The 20128-nt window shown below is 48.2% G+C and overlaps 1 protein-coding gene across 1 annotated transcript in view; it reads left to right on the top strand.

Annotated features, from left to right (window-relative positions):
• The window catches only part of LOC147894808 (dynein regulatory complex subunit 7-like), a 589338-nt gene that overhangs the window by 352849 nt on the left and 216361 nt on the right, over nucleotides 1–20128 (top strand). The window contains 1 exon segment of the mRNA XM_087385174.1: nucleotides 4821–4940. Within this exon segment, the coding sequence (XP_087241300.1) occupies nucleotides 4821–4940 (120 nt within the window).

Below are 20128 nucleotides of genomic sequence, written 5' to 3' on the forward strand. Positions count from 1 at the left end.
ATGGTGGTGGGCGATAGCTCCTCTGACTGAAAAAGCTGGCTGTAGAATGCTGTAGTCGGGGCTCAAGAATCTCCTACGGGTCCATGTGCAAGTGTCCCTATAGGTCTCGAAGTTGCTGAAGTTGGGTTCCTGCGGATCGTGGTTTGGTGGCCTGAAAGAACTGTCGAGTTATCCTATCTCCCTGTTGGACCCACCTGGCCCGCGAAGAATGGTATGAGAACTTTGCTCTGCAAACCTCCAAATCCTATAGCTCCAAGCGTGCACACTCCAGGCGATCCCTAAGCCACTGGGATCTTGGATCCTGCTCCCTGAGTCTCTCGATAGATGCGAAGGGCTCTCTCCCGCTCCTGAAGAGCCGCTCTCCATATGAGGGCCTGACTCCAGAGCTCCCGACTGCTACACTGAATCCTCTCAGCCACCCAAGCCGTCCATCCCTCCTCGGGTCTGCTACTCTGGGGCTGTCTCTAGATATTTTCTATCAGTTGTTGTTGAACGTGTGCCTCCTGGAAGAGAACATTTGATATACAAACTCGTTTTTGGGAGAGTCTACAACGGGGCTGCTGTAAGTGCAGAACCCGCTGGTGGCGAATGGTTCGACATTGTGGTGCCTGCGAAGATGTCAATGGAGCCACCATGGAGTAGAGCCCATCCCCAATATAGAATCTATCCAGTCGCTCCAGTAGTCCATCTAGCCTCCGCTGGCTGAAGGAGAAACGCAAGTTGCCTGAGGTCTTGGTAAACTCAGGCTCTTGACAAGGGTCCCTGCCACAGATCACAAAAATGAACTGCTCCCAAGTACTCCTCTCCCCTGTTGGCATCTCTATGAAACAGGCTCCTCCTTGCTTATCCTTCAAGAACTCAAGATTATAGAAGTCCCCTCCAACAATCCATGAGTCCACCTCTGGGAGGCAATCAGTGAACTGTCGCTAGAAAGTTGGGTGGTGCTGTTTGCAAGCGGGTGCATACATGCTCAAGACACCAATCCGAGCCTCTCCCACGTGAAATCCCACCCAAACTGTGCGGCCTGGGATGAGCTCACCCTGTGCAAAAATGTCTAGGGTTACCGCATGGGATACTGAGATGCAGACCCCTCCGTTCCTGCCAACTGCTGGGGAACAAACCTATGGGCCCCTCCCAGGGAGAAGATGGTGACAGCTAGTGATGTCTGCTGCGAAAAACATGTGCTGTTGAATCAAGAGAAAATCAGCTGGTCCACTTTTAGAGCCCGCTGCAGTTCCGTTGACTGTGCCCACGGTCATGAAGGCCATGCACATTCCAACTCACCACGGTCAAAGTCATGGGGAAGGAATGGTAGTAAACAAGGCTTGCCTATGCGTGGGAGCATGCTCTAAGAAACCTGACTTTAGTGACTTCGCCGGGGGTTTTGAGGGAGAGTAATCTGTGTCCGTGTGCCGACGGACCAAAGTCACCACTAACTCGATCCCTACCTTGCGTGTCCAGTACTGCATGAAGGAAACATCTACACCGAAGAGGTCCGCGCAATGCCGAAGGGTCCAGTAGTGAGGCTGTCAGAGAACCATCTCCGATGGCAGGCGGATCACTGCTATAGCCAAGCCTGCTGACCCTGGCTTCGCTAGAGAGAAGCCAAGATGGAAGTACGTAGAACCTCCATAAGCAAGCTAGAGGTCCATGCCCTGAGGTCCCATCCACTCATCCATCGTCTCGTAAATATGGCGCTTTATCATCGCGTCAAAGAGCTCTGGTGTCCACTTCTCCACCCCTGTGGAGGCAAAGTGGAGGATACGAACCGGGTGGGTGCACGATCCTATTGCACTAACGCCCCCGGGCCTTTACGTGGCTGCAAGACCAGAAACCACTAGAACTCACATGGCAGTGGCCTCCCAGCACGCATGCGAAGGCCCGTGGACTTATCAACGTGACCCCTCCCTAGAATTATGGGAAGAAGAAGCTGAGTCCTGGCTGCCTAGAGCACTGACCTACTGCTAAGGAGAGGTCAACGGGGGAGCCTTTGCCTTGCCCTTGCTCGTGGAAGCGGGGTCAACTACTGGGCCTAGCGAGATGCTTGAGAAAGAGGCCCCAAGCGAGGCTACAGCTAGCTGAGGGGAAGGGAAGGGGGTTGGAGGGGAAGGGCGGGTGGTGAGGGTAATCATCGAGGAAGGAGAAGGTCGAGGCAGCAGGGAGGGGGCTGCGAAGAGGAGGCTGGTGGGTCCATGAGAGGGGGAGAAGAAGGTTGTGTGGAGTCCCTGCTACTATCCCCTGGGCAGGATGTTGCGATGGAGGTGCCTGCTTCCTGTGAGGCTCCTCCTTCAACCTCAAAGCGGGGTGGGCATTGGTACTCTCGGAGTCTCTGGCGTTGGCTCTGGCTTCGGTGGGGGGTTCTGCGGAGGATGAGAAGTCTCTCCTATGGAGGGGCCTGGGGGATGTCCTGAGGTCGAAGTCTCCCTCTCCGGATCACGTGATACCTGTGGACCTCCAATAAGATCTCCCTATGATTGTGTAGCTGTCTGTGGCACGATGTCGTTGATTCTTTTTGGCCCACTTGCTCCTCTTCTTTTTCCCCACCTTAGTCCATCTAGCCTCCTAAGGCTCTACAAAGGGGGTATGCGACTTTGGTTGTTGTCTCTAAGACTCTTGTTGCATCTGTCTAGGTGGCCTCTGAGTCCCCTCTCCTCTCAAGTCGCTATGTTGTCCCTGTGTCTCTTGGGAGGAGGGATGTGGCCTCATGTACGATCTCAAGCTAGATACCCCATCTATCTATACCTCAAACACTGGCCTGGTACGCCTAAAACCTCCAGACGCTACCGAAGAGCACCCCCCTCCAAATTCTCCAAGAGAATCACGTCTGGGAGGGTATCTAGGCTCTCTACCACGAGTCTGAGTCCGAGTCTGAGTCGATGAACCTCATCATACTGTCACCACTGCCACCTCTAACTCTGCTGGGTACTCCAGAACTGTGCCAAACGCCCGTCCAATGGAAGAAAGGATGGATCTGTATTCCCTCGAAAGTCCCTGGAAGCGAGGAACATGGTGAGTCGAGTCCATATCCTCCACCGTGAATCCCTTGAGGAAAACATCGCGTCCATAGAGAGTGACCTCCTGAATGTGTTCACTGTCTAGTGCCAAGCTGACTTGGATCCAGTTCCGACGAATCCACCTCCTCGAGGGAGTGAGACCTACTATCCTGCCTATGACGGTCCTGTCTTGTAAGAGATTCACTGCCTGCTGTACCTGTTGCTTATCCACTAGTGACAAAAGAACTTTGACAACTAGGGGAGTCGAGGGTGCTGCCATAGAGCCCCTCTGGCCAGACCAAAGGTCGCCACCAATGTCCTAGTCACTAGCAATAAACCACACCAACCGCAAAAGAGGAGGAAAGGGAGAAAAAGCAAAAGCGCCTGCAAGGAGAGAGCCCAATGAAAGGAGTCCCGAAGTTCTTCCACAAGAAGGCTCCTGAATTCCACAAGTGAGCTGCCACGAAGAAGAACTAACCCCTCAGAGCTTGAAACTTTCCACTAGCTCGGGAGCAGCTTTTAATGCACTTCTTGAGGGAGCTGGTCAAGCAATGAAAGGGCAATGAATGTACATCGAGCTAAGTAACGAGGGTAATGAGCAAGTTGCGCGAGGTACCGGGCTGGAGAGGTAGCGCCAAGCAGCAGCAAAGCTGCAGGAGATAGCAGCTGGGTGCCAAGAGATGACGTACGGGCAGCACCAAGCTTCTAGCGAGGCTCAAGAGAGGGCCTGGGAGCTGCAGCGGGCAGCTGGCAGAGACCCCTAGCAACAGAGGCACGAGGGGAGGGGTCGCGGGATTAGTGTACCCCCAACCTGTAGTCCATGACGAGCAGCAGGCTACGTGACGCCGAGGAAGGGCACGAGGGAGAGAAGGGAGGGGGGAGGGGGGGGTGCGGGAGGTGAGCTCGCAAGCAGAGGTGGTGGTCTTGGGGAGTGTAGCTTATCCAACTCTTTGATTCATCATATCAATTTCAAGTCTACGTATAAGCAAGTAATATAATAAGCAGCTTAGGAAGAACGAAGCAAGTTTCTTCAATAATAATGAGCTGGAACAATATAAGCATCATGCCAACCTCATTGAAGAAGCATTCCTAAAACAAGCAAAGACCAAGAGGAGATCCATGCTGTGACAGTCTAGGCCAAAAACTTCTCGTTTCATGACCAAGGTTGACTAGGATTGGACATTCTAGTCCCCTTTTTGTGTTTTGTGTGAGAGTTAATAATGGTAACTGTGGCATGGGAGGTGTGCATAGTGAGGCCACCTCCTTCCAGTATTGTGGTGGAGTTGGAGATGGGTTATTTCTTCACGTGTTGGATCTCACCGCCCTTTGCTCAAGGGGGGGGCGGGGTTTGGGGTATTTTAGTGTTTGCAATGTGAACACATTGCTAGTTCTAGTGTGTTAGTGTGAAAGGAGTTTTGGGTTTATGACTTGTGTGAGTTTGAAGGCATACCTGACCTTTGGGATTAGATAAGATTTGATTTGATTCTGTGTGACATCATCAGTGATGTGTGTGTGAGAAGATAAGGCACCTCCCTCTCCTTAAAACGAGGTTGCTTCAAATCTCTTCCATCACCATCAATTAGTGTACTTTGCCTCAGCTTTGTCTCCATGTATCTCCACCCCCCTTGCTTCCATTCATTTCTCTCTCCCTCTCTCACCCTTTAATTATCAACATCCATGTTTACTTGATGTATTTGATGGTTTTTTGTTTTGATTTCATGTATTTTGGTCTTACTTAACAGGAATCAAACTTCTTGCCAAAAAAACAACAAATCCAATACGTATAGTCACAGCCTTTAGCATGGTTTTGTCTGTCTTTGGATGCAGTGGCAGAAAGCAGATTGCTTTGATTTTTCAGTTGCTTTAGTCTCACTTCTAACAGGAGCAGGGTATGAAGCATTTTGTGTCGTAGGATATGCTCCTCATCACATTACAACCAACAATCAGGTTTGAGATACTCTCAAACATTTTTTAATTCCCATGCATTTATATGCAGCAAATCATAAATAGACTAATGACAATACTGTTGAAAATTGAAATGTTGCTTAGCATCAGGATTAACCGTAATTACTTCCTTTCTCCTCCCAATCATTACACTTGCCTTTGTCCCCTTTATCCCCCCCCCCATTTTGTTTACAGTCCTTCCTTTCTCCTCCCAATCATTACACTTGCCTTCGCCCCCTTCATCCCCTCCCCCATTTTTTTTTCCAAACTGAACTTCCTCCCCTTCTCTCTTAATACTCCTATCTTTCCTTGTTCTTCCCTCTCTTGCCATTTTCTTATAGCATCAGAAAACTTTTATGTTGCAGTTCCTACATTCTGACTGCTTACCTCTCCTCTCCAAGTGCACAGCAATAAGACTGTTTTCCTGTTTCCGGAGCCACTACACGCTCGCGCTGCCAAATCATCTTCTTTGCTTCAGATTTGAGAATAAGGATTGCCTCTGCTTGCTTTGCAACTATAGACTACAGAGGTGACTATATCAAGGCTCATGCACCATAATTTCCTAGTCCATGTTGTGCATAGCTTCCTCTCCATGAAGCATGGTAAGTGCTATTTCCCCATGGTCTGTGCTGAGGCTGTCAGATCTTGATCTATGCACTAGCTTGATGCTTCAATGGTTGAACATCAAAGTCGCTGCTGCTCAAAATAACCACGAACAGCCACGAAATGCAACATTCTAATTCCTCCTCTGATCACGATCGAATGAGCAAAAACAAGCCACAAAATGAAACGATCGTTCACAATGCTGAGCTCAAGCAATCGTTTGCTGCCTGATCCCCAAAAATGAGCTGAGAGAAAGGCGAGGAGGCTGAGTGGAGAGGAGGCAAACAGCTCATTTTCAGGCTGCCTCAGCTCGTGGGCATTTCTTGCACAAACAGGTCATTTCTCTTGCTGCAAACATTATATAAACAGTCCACCTATGTTCGACCACTTACTGTGCAGGCTTTGTAGGCTGCCTCGGGTTTTTTTACCAAACGCTTCATAGCTTTGCCCATAGACAAAGGCCCTTGCCTTTTTTATCTGCAGTAGTTTTCTTGCTGCACACAGATTGTGGTTTGCCTGTGTTTTCTGACAGCAGCATTGTTTACAGAGATTATAGGTTTTTTCTTAACTGCAGCAGCTTGTGGCAACTTGTTTGCAAAAGGGCTGCCTTTGTTCCCCAGCTGGTCTGTTGCTTTTATTTTTTATTTGAAGGCGTGGAGATAATTTTGCTTACAGATGGCCATGGAAGCTGATTCAATGCTCACCTCCTAGCCACAACAAAACTCTATTTTTGGACTAGAAGTTTGGTAGATGCCTCCACTGGTGACTGCTCACACCACCGATCCAATCATGTCAGTCTTTCCCTCTTCTTTGACTACGCCCCCAGCAGCTCCTGCTGGTTTTCAGGGGGGAGAGAGAACCAGACCACCAACCCAGGTCTACATCAGCCTGAGGACTCCGTTGCGATGGCTCAACTTCATCCGGCCAGATATTCTTCTCTCCCCCGCAACCCTTTTATCCCTTTGGGACACAGTTTCTACCATGGAGGCTTCTTCTTTGGTATGTCACTTGATGGATGATTGATCAGCTGCGGGTCTTTTAAAGAATGATCTTTGAGCAGATTTGGTAGGCTCCACTACCCACATTATCAGAGTTTTCCCCCTTGGGAAAGGATGCTATTGCATTCAGTTCAGCAACCAGAGCATTTAGAGGAGGTTCTCACACCGAGCCCTTTGGACCTGCACAAGGTGATTCACTTTTTTGCAAAGTGGGTCTAGGGACAAGACTTTGCCGCTTTGGCGGCCATCTTGGTGGCCAACATGTCCTCTTTAGGCTTCACACAGAGCATTTACCACACGTCCATGAGATGAGGCAGAGCATCGGTCATGTGCTCGAGAGGGACTGAGCTTTTGTACATGCGATTAGAGGGGATCAGCCCTCTATTCCTTTTATCCGGGTAGTAATACATTTTACTAGAATGGAGGACCTACCACCCTTCATTTCACTTCCTGACATCCATGGTGGAGAGGTCCTACAGTGGGTAGAGTATTTTGGTCTTCGAGGCTAGTGCTTTGTTTATAGACAGTTGGGACATCTTTCTATAGTTTGCCCAAGAAGTAGGTAGACTCATCTTACGTGAGCTCATCGAGAAAGACAAGGAGGTGCTTCATAAAAGGGCCTTAGCAGGAGAACATCAACGGAGACATCAGAGGGTGTAGCAGCAGAAATGGACCAGGGATCAATGACAATAGTAGTAGAGGCCCTCATCAGAGGCCCTGTGATGAGGGAGGGGGTTGGCAGAACCCACCGTTGCAACAGGTCAGAGATGGAGAGATCCAGGAGGAGAGAGGCGAAGAGGAGGCATTGACGGTCCAGAGCAAGAGTGGTTGGACAGAATGGGATCCTATGCAGCAAGCTACTAAGGCTTAAAATCACAAGAGTAAGCCCCAAGGAATTACACGGAGTTAGGTGCACATTCAAGACGAGGCTTCTTCCTTAGCATAGCTAGATTCTTTTGTCAGAGACACTCATTGGCAAGATGTTTCTATGGAGGGATGTGATGCTGAGAAGGGGTGCGGTGAGAGCCCAAATGGGGAGAGGGACTCAATTTAGATTCATAGAGTTGACGTTGAGGATGTTGATAGATCAGATGGAGAGGCAAAGGCCCTCTTTGGCAGTATCTCCTTCTAGTTCCCTACCCCAGTACAGGACCCCATGTCGGTAGAGACTTATGCTAGGGTTACTTATGGAAGCAGCCAGTAGGTGTAGGAGGTGTCTCCTAAGCCACACAAATCTATTAGACTCACTCCCAATCCATGAAGATTGCTTCTTGTAATGTTCGGAGACTAGGTGGTGCTCATTTTTGTCAAGGAGGAGCATCATTATATAGTAGCTTCATAGAGTTTTGATGGGTGGGGACATTGATTTCTTATTTGTACAGGAACAACATTCTTCGGAGTCTCAAATAGCCAGTTGTAGGAGGATTCTTTGAGGATAGAGTAGGACCTTTTGGACTCTCACAGTCATAGAGGGAGCATGGCAGGGAGGAGTTTGCATCTACATTGTGGAGCCTTGGACACAAGCCATATAAGATTGGGGCACCCTAGTGCTAGGTAGAGCACTTTGGGTTATAGCGAGGTTCGCTAAAGTTGCCCCTAATGAAGCATCATGCAGGACTTTTGGACCATCATCCATTAGCCTCTTTTAGTATCCTATCATTGGTGTATTGGAGGTTACTTCAATATGTCCGAGACTACAGATGATAGGAAGCGAGGAGGAGAGGCAGAAATTTTTAGAGAGAGGAGCATGCGGCTTGGGAGGAGCTCATTTTCCACGTGAGAGGATAGGAGCCCTGTTATCTAACTAATTTCGGCTTCTCTCCAGGATCTCTTCTCTTCTCTAGATGGGAGAGACAGGATAGATGCCCACAGGTTCTCAAGGATAGACCAGTCCTATGTGGATGAGTGGGCATGCGACACAGGGATGGCAAGCATTGTTTCAAGTGCTACCAGGTTTCTCTTAAAGAGCCTATCATGGAGATTTGGACATCAAGACCATTTCAAAGGGGATCAACAGGTAGGGATCTAGACCAATTCTTATAGGAGATCAATGCATGTCTCTACCATAAGGATGAGGCCAAGAGAGGGCACTTTTGGACAGAAAGGACCTCTCATCCCAGCTTGGGAGCCCTACACAAATTTGAGGAGATGGCACTTCAGAGTCCTTGGGTGGTGGAGAGTATGTAGATTGCCAAAATAGAGATCCCTTTTTTTTCAAAGAAAAGACCTCTAGTAAGTATGAAAGAAACTCCGAGAGCAAAGATCAAGGAAAAGTACATCATGCAGGCATGAGAAAACAAATACCCAGGGCAAAATCAAGCTCCTATAAGAGAGCTAGAGAAAATCCATGACTAAGGCTGAAGTGACACCTCGACTCTATGGGGGACTCTGAGAAGTATGGGTATTCGCTTGAATCCCTGAAGAAAACAGTCCTCTTGGTAGAGGCTACTCATGAAGACTCTTGCATGCTCCCCCAAATGCCACCAAGGTGTGTACCATATCTGTCTACATACTGGCTAATGTATGCGCAGGGAGGACCCAGGAACCATCCAAAGCCTCTATGCGTTTGGGTCTCCAAACATGCCACGCTGATATGCTCCCTAGAATGGGGCCAAAATCTCCCATGAAGTATTCACATAGGCATGCACAGGTCTATATGGATATCTAGGAATGTCATCCAAAGAGCATGACTCAACCAAATGTCTTCGAACTGAAAGAGCTCAGGAAGAGTCATGTGGCCCCAAAAGAGAGAACCAAGCTACCAAGCCCCAGTCATGAAAAAAGGAGAATGCACATAGGTGCTCAATAGTCTAGCAATCCCCTTCCAGATGATCCTCACCTGTCTTTAGTCCCATAAGCAATGTTAGATGGACTCCTCATCAGAAAGGCAACAGATACATGTGAAATCTGCCCCCAACGGCACTCCAGAGGTTCATTGCAATCCCTGCATGAATAGAGAGCCAAAAGAAAAGAGTTATTTTTCTATTCTAGATCGATTTCTAGAGTCTCTTCAAAAAGAATTTCTGCAAATCAGCAAAAATCTGAAAGTTCTCCCAGTGAGGAGCTCTCGTGGGCCTCTAGCCTCTGAGTCTTGGCATTTTTGACCATGTATTGAAAGAATGAGAGGCTCTTCTCTCGGTGCCCTGCATCAATCCATTCTCGCTCCCCGAGATCCCAATGCCAATACTTTATGAGGACACCTTCATAGAGCAAAATCCTCCATGAGCCCAAGGGAATGTGATCAATGAGTTAGGGTCTAGGTACCATCCTAAAGCTAAGAAACAATGCTCCACGTGACCTACAAACTGGATAGGCTGAAATGTAAAAATGCATAAGTTATCTCCCATAGACCTAGACAGCCTCTGCCCCTAGAAGGAAGGATATCAAATACCAATGCATTGCCGTCTGATGCTCGAAATCCTATGAGCTGACGTAGAATCCCTGATCTCGTAAAGGCCTCTAGCCAAGTAGGCAGAAAAAAAGGCCTATCACCCACAAGAACCCAATCCAAGGATATGGCTGCATCAATCTGTCCCTACACTCTGACTTACTAACAAGAGTCTATGATCATCTAGAAGCTTCTAAGAATCAATAGTGGAAGTAGGATCTCTCTTCCATCTAGACCTCGGCATATAGTGAGAAGTACCAAGTGGTCTGCCATGCACATCAAGCATATTGTCACTCCACATGATAGGTTTTCTATCAATCTCTTCCAGAGAGGAAGGGGAAACTCTCATAAGAGTACTCCTGAAGCTGGCCCAAGCTCTTAGGATAGCAGCAATAAGAGGGGAGGGGGGAGCCCTAAGATGGGCTGAGGTAAATATCCACCTAGTACTAGTAATCCATCCAATCTCTGCCTGTGGGAAGAAGAACAAGACCTAATGCATTGAATGAAAAAATCCTTTCAAGGTTCTTATCTTGGAAAAAGTCCTCTGACTACCACCTTCCATAATAAGGCTCTATTTTGCAAGTGTAGATGTATTATATTGAGGCCTCATTCCGCCTAGGTAGGGCCAAGGTTTTGCAAGCCACCCTAGCTCTGGTCTCATCCAAACCATCTAGTCCGTTCCAAAGAAAATTCCATATCAGGATATTGATCTGAGTGATGAAATCCCTCCAACAAGAGCAAATAAACCATGTTGTGGCCAACAGTATCTGGTTGACCTGGCAGTCCAAACATCTGACAAAATCATCCCTTTGAATCCAAGTGAAACCAAAATCAGTCTCCCCAGTGTCTTGGTCACTAATCCAAAATCCATTGGATTTATTCCAAATAATATGTGCACCTGCTGCCAATCCAAGGCTGCCTCGAAAGAAGTGAGGTTATAATATATATGGTGTGGCATCCATAAAAGCAGCATTATCATGAGCCAGCTCACTATCCAAAAGCTCCTCATCCTTTCTCAGGGAAAGTCTCAGCCCAATAACATCTTCCTAAGATCTAAAATATCTGCTCATTGCTTCAACCACAAATAAGTATAAGAAAGGGGCAAGAGTGCATCCTCGGCGAAACCCTCACTCCCCTTTCTCCTCCAATCAACACCTAGTTGTGGGATGATTTGTACAAGGAGGAAACCCTTCTAATCCGAGAATCTAGGAATCCAAAGCGTCGAAGAGCACCCTTTAGAAAACCCAAATCTAGGAAAATTTCATGGTAGCAAAAGACCTTCAAATATAGAAGGTTTTCCTTTTCATTGTCTAGATACTTGTAGACATCTTGTTATGTATACATGCAGTGAAGTAATGGAAAGATTCATGAAAACCTTGTCGTAAGCAGAAGACTTGCAAGTATCTAGTGGCAGCTTTTTCTTTTCTTTGTCCACATATTCATCGACGTCTTGCTATGTGTATATCATTAAAGTGATATGCATTGGTTTGGGCAAATATTTGGAGGTGACAGTAGATTCAAACCTGAAAAGCATCCTATAAACTTGGAAAGGACGTCGTCTAGGAAAGCTACTCATGATAAAGGGCAGCACTTGTAGTTGATGCAACCTAGAAAATTGGTGCCCAGGGAAGGTCTTGGATTGTGGGATGCACTTACCATAATCTCTAAGATGACGCAAGGTTGTCTAAGAGGTTTCAAAATCTTTGCCACTATTTTTCCCGTTACAACAAGCAACAAGGTAAATCTAAACGATGAGAAGGGGTAGCGCAAAGTGGAACGGGTTGTCGCCCTACCAAATGCTGTAGGAAGTGGCGAACGGAATGATGAACATCAGCTCACCTCTACAAAGGATTTTAATTGCTACAAGAGACTCTAGACCGAGAAGTTAACTGATAATCTCAACACTAAAACAAATTTCCAGGTTCATCAACTCACCTCTACAAAGGATTTTTGCTGGCTAGACTAAGAACTCAAATGATAGCCACCTAGCATGGAGAGCTTGGCTCTAAACACTCAAACATGAAGGAAGACTAGCATGAGCAAGGGCTGCTCAAACAGAGAGAGTGCAAAGTGCTGAATTTGTAAATATAGACGTGTTTGATTGCCTCTAGGCCTTCAACGAAGAAAACCACCTCAAGGATGTAGAAAGAAGCCTCTTTCTCCAAAATGTTCAGCAGGTGGCTATATATACGAGGGGGAGAGGCGGGGGTTGAGAGAGAGAGAGAGAGAAAGAAAGAAAGAAAAAAATTTTATTAAAGGTCCACGGAAGGCCATACATGGCCTATGGGACACAAAATCATCCGAAAGGAAAATACATCATCAACGATGCGCCAACTAGGTGGCCTCATCGTAATACCGCTAAGATGCCAAAAATGGCTACAAAAATCCTAGATACAAAATGAAATGAAATAGAGTACCAAAAATGCCTAGATACAAAATGTAAAATATGAAATATGAGGAACATCGTCTTCCCTAAGGAGAGAGAGAGAGAGAGAGAGAGAGAGAGAGAGAGAGTGGAGGAGGGAATTACGATAGGGAGACAGGGAGCCAAGAGGTTGATTAGAGCGATCAAAAGGTCGATTAAAGTGTAACAATAGGTTAATTGCGGAAGTAGAGCGGGATGAATGTGCCATATGAGGGCGCTAAGCTATTGAGAGTAATAGAGATGAGCTTCTTGTCTTCTATTTCCTCATCAATACTTGCGAGCTGATCACATAGATCAATGATCCTGGCAATATGATCAGTGATGGCCTGGCCTTCCTGCATCTCGAGATCCTTGAGCTGATTTGTCAAGGCAATGGCCCTTGCCTCATTCTTAACATGATACATGTTTGCCAATCTTTCCCATGCTACCTTTGCATCCTTGCACGACTTGATAGTCGTCATAATGTGCCTCTTCACATTTGTGGCTATCAAAAACATCGCTTGGGCACTGGGGTGGTCAAACTTCTGCTTCTCCGTCGATGCTATGGGACTAGCAGGAGGGGTTGTAGCAGTCTGTTGTGTCTGCCTACAGTCTGACCTGAAGAAGCTGTGCTGGATATAGATGAGCCTGCTGGCCTCACCTCATCCCCACTAACAATATCACACAAACCCTTACCAACTAAGTATTCTTAAGCATGAATGACCACACAAGGCATAGTTTGGTCCATCTAGCTTGTCACCCTCGGACAAAATGCCAAAACTGTTTAAAAGAGTCGACATGATGCAAAATGGGATACCCACAAGTTGCAAATGTACCTGCAAAAAGAACTACAAGTCCCAATAGTGCAACTGGCTGCAAATGTGCCTGCAAATCCCAAACTAATACTGGCTGCAAATGCAAAGTACGACTAGCTGCTTTGAAATGCCACTGACTGCACAATGCAGTCACCGCAAAAATGGCATCAACCAATCACTGCACTCTACCGCAATCTGAAGTGCAATCCCAAACTGAAAATGCACAACCCAAATCTGAAATAGCACACCCACAAGTGCTCAAATGCATCCAACGGAGCTCAAAAGCATCCACAACTGTAAAGTAACTGCAAATGCACCCAACAATGCAGAGTATCTACAAATGCACCTGAGAGTGCAAGAGTATGTGCTACAAAAACAGTCCCGAAGTGAAATACACAGCTTAAAACACTTATTGGAAGTGCAACTTGGCCCGAACCACCTGCAAAAGAGTTTATTGACTGTGTGGGTAAGCTGGAGATGACAAAGGAGCTAAAGTGAGCTTGAATGAAGCTGTTGGGAGTACTTCTGAACACAATACACGTATAGAGAAGAGGCTGGAGCTGTTGGAACACACCCGGGAGAGGTTGGAGCTGAAAAGAGTCTAGATATGAGCAAAAACGCCGAAAAACAGCCAAAAACTGCTCGAATCGCCTTCTAACAAGTCGTACGGACTCGAAATCACGTTCCGACAAGTCGTACAGACTCCCGGCACTGTCGCACAACTGTACGGACGTCTGTACAACTGTACGGAAAAAAAAGAAAAAAAAATTCCCTCGTCTAAAATGGTGCGGGACAGACTTGTTTGTATGCGGGCAGCTCCGAAATTTCAAAAAACGTCAAAATTGGACCTCAAAAGGTCAAAAAACAGCCGCTGGACTGTTGGACCTACCTCAAACAAAAGTTGGAGAGCTGAATGTGAGAACCAGGAACGTGCACTAGAACACCAAGCTTGCGAGAGTCTGGAAGCAAGCGTGGGAATGGGCTCTAGAGACGGAAGCGCTCTGATACCAAATGTAGGAACTAAGTGGAGACAGGTTGTGAACACAAGTGAGCAAGAGTGCACACACAAGAAAGCTCCCAAATAAAACAATACAAGTACTTGGTGTATATAGTACCCAAGTACTACTGGTCAACCATAGGGTTGACTTCATACCTACAACACCATATCTTTGTAATCTCTTGCATATATTCCTTTCTTGCATTATTTCATTTCCATTATGCTTTCCTAGTCTTGCTTTTCCTTTCCATTCCATTCCATGTCTTGCATCTTCATATGGTATCAGAGCTAGACTATCTTTCAAGAGGTTGAGGTAAGAGATTGAGGACATTGAAGCCTCTCTCCCTCATTCCCCTTGGAGGAATGGCTTCTCCAATTCCATCTAGAGCTCTCTTCTCCACGCCATGTTCTGCCACCTCTCTTCTCCTTCCTTCAGCTACATCTTTCTGTGACCTGCGGACGATGTGACGCTTCTATCTGGATTAGAAGCAGAATCACGGCTTTGTGTCTTCAGCAAAGTTGTAGAGGACCTTGAGTACTACAAATTTTGTTTTTACATCATTGCAATCTGAGTTTTTTGTGAAAAGTTACAACCCTTGCAAGAAGTGACGAAATTTGTTTCTGCATGCGAATTTTGTTCTGGAGCTCAATGATTTGACAGCCCAAGCATGATGCAGCCAACTCAACGTGGAGCTGTCCATCCTCTTCATCGTTAACCTCTGCTCAAGCTCGCCATTTGTTCCTTCTTCCTGACATTCTTTTGGAGCTACTGCTCACAACTTGGTGCTGGTATTCTGCCCGCCATTTCGCCCTCTCCTACATCTCCATTGTGCCCGCCATTTTTTTTTCCTTTTGCCCACCATTTCTCCCATTTCTTCCTTAGCCCTCCATTTCTCCCTCAGCTCGCTTGTGCCCTTCATTCTATCCATCACTCTTCTCTCTCTTAGCTGCTAGCTTTATGGGTTCGCTTTCCACCAACTCTCTCCTTGTGGACAAATTCAAGGGGGACGGATTTCCCACATGGCAAACAAAAGTGCAACTCCTTCTCATGGAGGAGAATGTTTGGGATGCCATCGAAGATGATGAAGCACTTGAGGCATCAACGGAGCTTCAAACACGAAAGATTTGGAAGCAACACAATTCAAGGGCCATTGCAATCATCGAGCTTTGCCTAGATGATTCATTGATTCATCACATCGACTTCAAGTCTAAGGCAAAGGAGATTTGGGCACGCCTTGAGAATATATTTAGTAACAAGATCACCAACTCCAAGGTATTTCTGAAAATGCAAATTTATAAGCTGAAAATGGGCTCCCTCACTGCCCTCCCTCGCTACCCCTCCCCCACTTGCTTGCAGTCGCTGCCCTCTCCCCCCACCAAACTCCCTTTGCGCCTCCCTTCCCCCCCTGCCTGCTGCCCGCTCCCCTCTCCCCCCCCGCTTGCTGCCTCTGCCTCCCCGCCCCCCTCCGTCCCTCTCCCCCGCCCCCTTCTACACCCTCGCCTGCTCCCCTCTCCCCCCCCGCTTGCTGCCCCAGCCCTCCCCACCTCCCTCCTCCCCCCCCACCTGCTGCCCCTGCCCTCCCCGCCCCTCTCCTCCCCCTTGCCCCCTCCCTCCCCATCCCCTGCCCCCTCCTTTACCCCCGCCCTCTCCCCTCTCCCCTCCCGCCTGCTGCCCCTGACCCTCTCCTCCCCTCCCCGCCCCCCCCTTCCCCCCCCGCCCCCTCCTACACCCCACTTCCTACCCGCGCCCTCCCTCCCTCTCCTCCTCCGCCCCTTCCTACCCCCCTGCTGCCTAAACCCGCTCCCTCCCCTCCACCCGCAGCCTAACCCCGCTGCCTCCCCCTTCTTCCCCTTGCCTTCCTCCTCTCTCTTCTCCTCCCTCCTCACCACCTTTTCCTCCCCTTCTTGCACCCTTGTTCCAGGGCGTCCTGGGCAGCATTTCCACGGACGGAGTATGTTCAGTGTTTGAATCGGCCTTTTCACTTCAATTGGCAAATGGATCCCCATTCAGCCAATCTTCATCCACTCCCACCGGCAGCGAGAACCGTCATATTTTCAGAAGACAAGTTGCAGCAGCAGCTCAAAAAAGATGTGGAGCTCGAGGGCTCCACATTGCTTTTTGCCTGCATCTTTGGGTCACACCCCTCCAGATCACAGGCTAGAGACTGGATGCTGGCGGTACTACCAGGAGATCTCGCCCCACACCTCAGGGATATTCGACTTTTGGGACGAGGATTCTTCCAGGTGGTTTTGGACTCCCATGAGTCCATAGCCCTTGTTCTCAAAGCTAATCCTTTGGCTTTGGGTTCGAGGAGGATCTTTCTTTTGCCCTACACCTTGGGCTTCGATCCGGTAGAGGAGGATAGTTAGGTCACATCTTTGTTCATCAGGTTCCCTGGTCTTCCTCAAGTCTACCATTGACTTCTTGGTACTATCGGAGCCACATTCAAAGTGGTCACTGAGATCCCCCCCTCTTCCTGGCATACCTTCTTCCTCGGCAGAGGCAGTCAGGGCGGATGGGGTGCCTCGAGTTAGGGTCATTGTTTATGACCCTAACATTTCAGATGACCACATCATGCTTCAGCGTCCAGATGGCTCTCTCTTTCGACAGAGAGTCGAGATTGTAGGTAGACAGGACCAATGCAGGATTTGCAGGACCCTTGGGCACTTTGCTAGAGAAACCTTTGTCTATTGATGAACTCTTTGAGGCTGTCAAGTCTTTTGTAAAGCTTCTGGATCGAAGAGAAAAAGACCCAAGAGGTCTTCTGGTGCGGCTCCTTCACGTACTACCTCGACTGCACCTCCCCAACGCCCTGTATCACGCACTCCAGGACCACCATGAGCAGCAGGGCACCCTGCTTCGCGCACCACAGGACCACCAGGGGCAGCAGGGTGCCCAAAGCCCGTAGCACACCCAGTACCACGATGGAGAGCTATCAGAGCGGTTCCCTTACCTCAGGAGGAGACTTTTGATCTAGTTCAGATAGACGCCATACAAAGTCCAAAGGTGGATGTTGTTGCAGCCCCAGATACTACAGTTTCACATCAGGAGGGGTTTTTAGATGCACCAGTCCTAGTTTCTAACCACGAGGGGGCTACAGATACTTCTTTCCCACAGACTATTCCTGCCACAGTTAGGATGACCGAGAAAGTGCATGCACAGATGAGGAACCCAGATTCCTCTTCAGCCTAGCCACAGGCCTCCTCACCCTCCAGCTCCAGTTCTGCTGATAGAGGCCTGGCAGATCCTCCTCCATCTTCCACGAGTGCAGGTCTTCTTCGCACTCCTTGGCCAGACTTGCATCTCAGGAACTCTTTTTCGGCACTGGTAGATTCGTTGACTTTCATGGATGATGAGGAGTTTGTGTCCTCCACCTTAGGGGTCCCGGTCATTGGGATTCCTTTTGATAGGACCTCCCCCCCAGTAGGTGTGGGGATCCTTTCACCTCTTGAGATTCATGTCCTCAGCAGGAGTATTTCGGCCCAGGGGAAGCTGGTTTCCTCTACTAGGTTAGGTAAGCCTTTCCATCCAGCATCCTCCTGTCATGAGGATAGTCAGCTGGAACATACAGGGCCTAGGCGGAGTTCCACGCCTAAAAGCATGGCAACCCAGGTACGTGCTCGCAATCAGCCATAACCCGAGGATGGGTAATAAAATGGATCCGAGAGTATGTTGACTCTGTGCCAACATGAACTTATGTAGAAAGAGAATGTGTTACAACTTTGTGTTACAACTTCTACATACGACTTCTACAAAGAGAATGTGTTACAACTTTGAATACAACTTTGTGATACAACTTTGTGTTACAACTTTGTGTTACAAGAATCTGCAATGGGGGCCCAAGATAGTAACTCCTTCCAAAAGGAGACCTGCTCCGCTTTGTTGTTGGGGGCATAAAGATTGAGAAGACCAATCTTACGCCCTCCAATCAAAATAATGATCCATTGAGCTCTAGAGGGGGAGATAATACCATGACCAGCAACCAAGGGGAGAATAGGAGAGACCGAAATGCAAGTACCTCCCCTTGTGCTCATAGCAGGCGACCAGAAGGTATGTCCTGAAAGCAGTTTGCCAGACTTAGAGCAATCGCTAGCATCCAACTTGTGTTCCCAGATAAAAAGGATATCAATAGCAGCTCCAGTGACACCTGGATGAAGCTAATTCCGAATCAGCTGCCTACGGCGTCCAGTGGCTGTGGAACTTGTGTCGTGTCAGTCGATCCTGCTGTAAAGCCTTAGCACCATACAATTTTTGCGCAGTTTTCAGGTAGCCTGTATCCACCATTTGCTCGAACAGAGATATGTGGCGTGCCTCTAAGAAGATCACTCTTTGATAGAGCTGGCTTGTAATCTGAGCATCAACCCTTTCATTGGGATTAAAGCTGAGTGGAGGCAAGAGTGGTGTTAGTTTGTGTAGGGACCGTCATGTTAATAATGTGCCTAAGATTGTCCTACGTGTGTAGGGAAATGTGCTAGTGCAGACGGATCGTTAATCGGAGGTCACGGCATGAAGATATGATCGAATTTGTGCGAAACGAGACCCACACGAGGGCGCGAATGAACGAGTGCTAGGGATGCCGAAATGGTGTGCAATGGGTTGGAAAAATACCCCGTAGCGTGGTGTTTTCGTGTATGAAATCTGGGTTCAAACAGGGTTTAGTTTGGGTCCCAAATGGATGAGTTACGAGGGGTTAATGTAGGGGTAAAATTGACCTTTTGGGGGGAAGGGGGGGTCCTAATGGTGGTGTTTAAAGTCCAACTGAGGGGTTGAAACCAAGTGACTCTAGTTAGGGAACTAATTAAGATCCTCCCAATTACTGTAACTGGGAGGTTTGACTAATTGGAGTTAGTTACTAACTGAAGATTTAGTCTAACCTAACTGAGGGAAAAACTAACCTAAAGTAGGTTAATACTAACCTAGGGTAAAACTAACCTTAACAAAGTTAATACTAACCTAACCTAGTTAGAGTAACGAACCTAACCTAGGCTTACTAACCTAACCATGGTTAACTAACTTAACCCAAGTTAACTAACCTAACCTAACTAAAGTTAGTTTAGGTTTTTTTTAAAAAAAGACTGTGTGGGGGGGGGGGCGTCCTCGGCGGTGGTGCGGCGAGGGGGGGGTGTTTGCGAGGGCAGCGGGGGGAAGAGGGGAGGGGGAGAGGGGAGAGTGGAGGGGCGGGTGAGGGAGGTGGAGAGGAGGAGAAGGTGAAGAGGGGGAGGTGGAGAGCGAGGCGGGTGGCGCTGTGGGCGGGCGGGCGCGGGGGGATGGCGTTGGCGGAGGCGCACGGAGCGGGGCGCAGAGGGGCGTCGCGGAGCGGGGAGTGCTGGGCGGGCGTCATCGACGCTTCGCCTGGGGGTGGGCACTTACGCGCGGGCGCCGCCCTTGGGCAGCAAGGGCCTTAAGGCCCTTGCTTAGAAAGAGTAGAGAGAGAGGTAGGGAGCGGCCGGTGAGGGGGGGGTAGAGAGAGAGAGAGAGAGAGAGAGAAAGAAAGAAAGAAAGAAATTTTATTAAAGGTCCACGGAAGGCCATACATGGCCTATGGGACACAAAATCATCCGAAAGGAAAATACATCATCAACGATGCGCCAACTAGGTGGCCTCATCGTAATACCGCTAAGATGCCAAAAATGGCTACAAAAATCCTAGATACAAAATGAAATGAAATAGAGTACCAAAATTGCCTAGATACAAAATGTAAAATATGAAATATGAGGAACATCGTCTTCCCTAAGGGGTCTGTGATCCAAAGAAATGATGGAAGTCATGGCCATCGACCATGCCTCCTGCCATGAGTGTGAAGATCTGGGCAAGTGTCAAATGGGCTGCTGGCGGTGCCAAGTCTCCATGGAGCAATTTCCTCCGAAAATCTGCCATCATCCTCCGTCGTCTAGAAATAAAGCGACGGGTACGGCCTCTGTGTAAGATCATCCTGCGGTGCTGCCGGATCATGTCATATGTACATCCTCGGGGTAAAACCATTGG

This window comes from Dipteris shenzhenensis, chromosome 14, assembly GCF_047967505.1.
Source record: "Dipteris shenzhenensis isolate YYH24624 ecotype China chromosome 14, Dip_SZ_1.0, whole genome shotgun sequence".
Taxonomy (NCBI): domain Eukaryota; kingdom Viridiplantae; phylum Streptophyta; class Polypodiopsida; order Gleicheniales; family Dipteridaceae; genus Dipteris; species Dipteris shenzhenensis.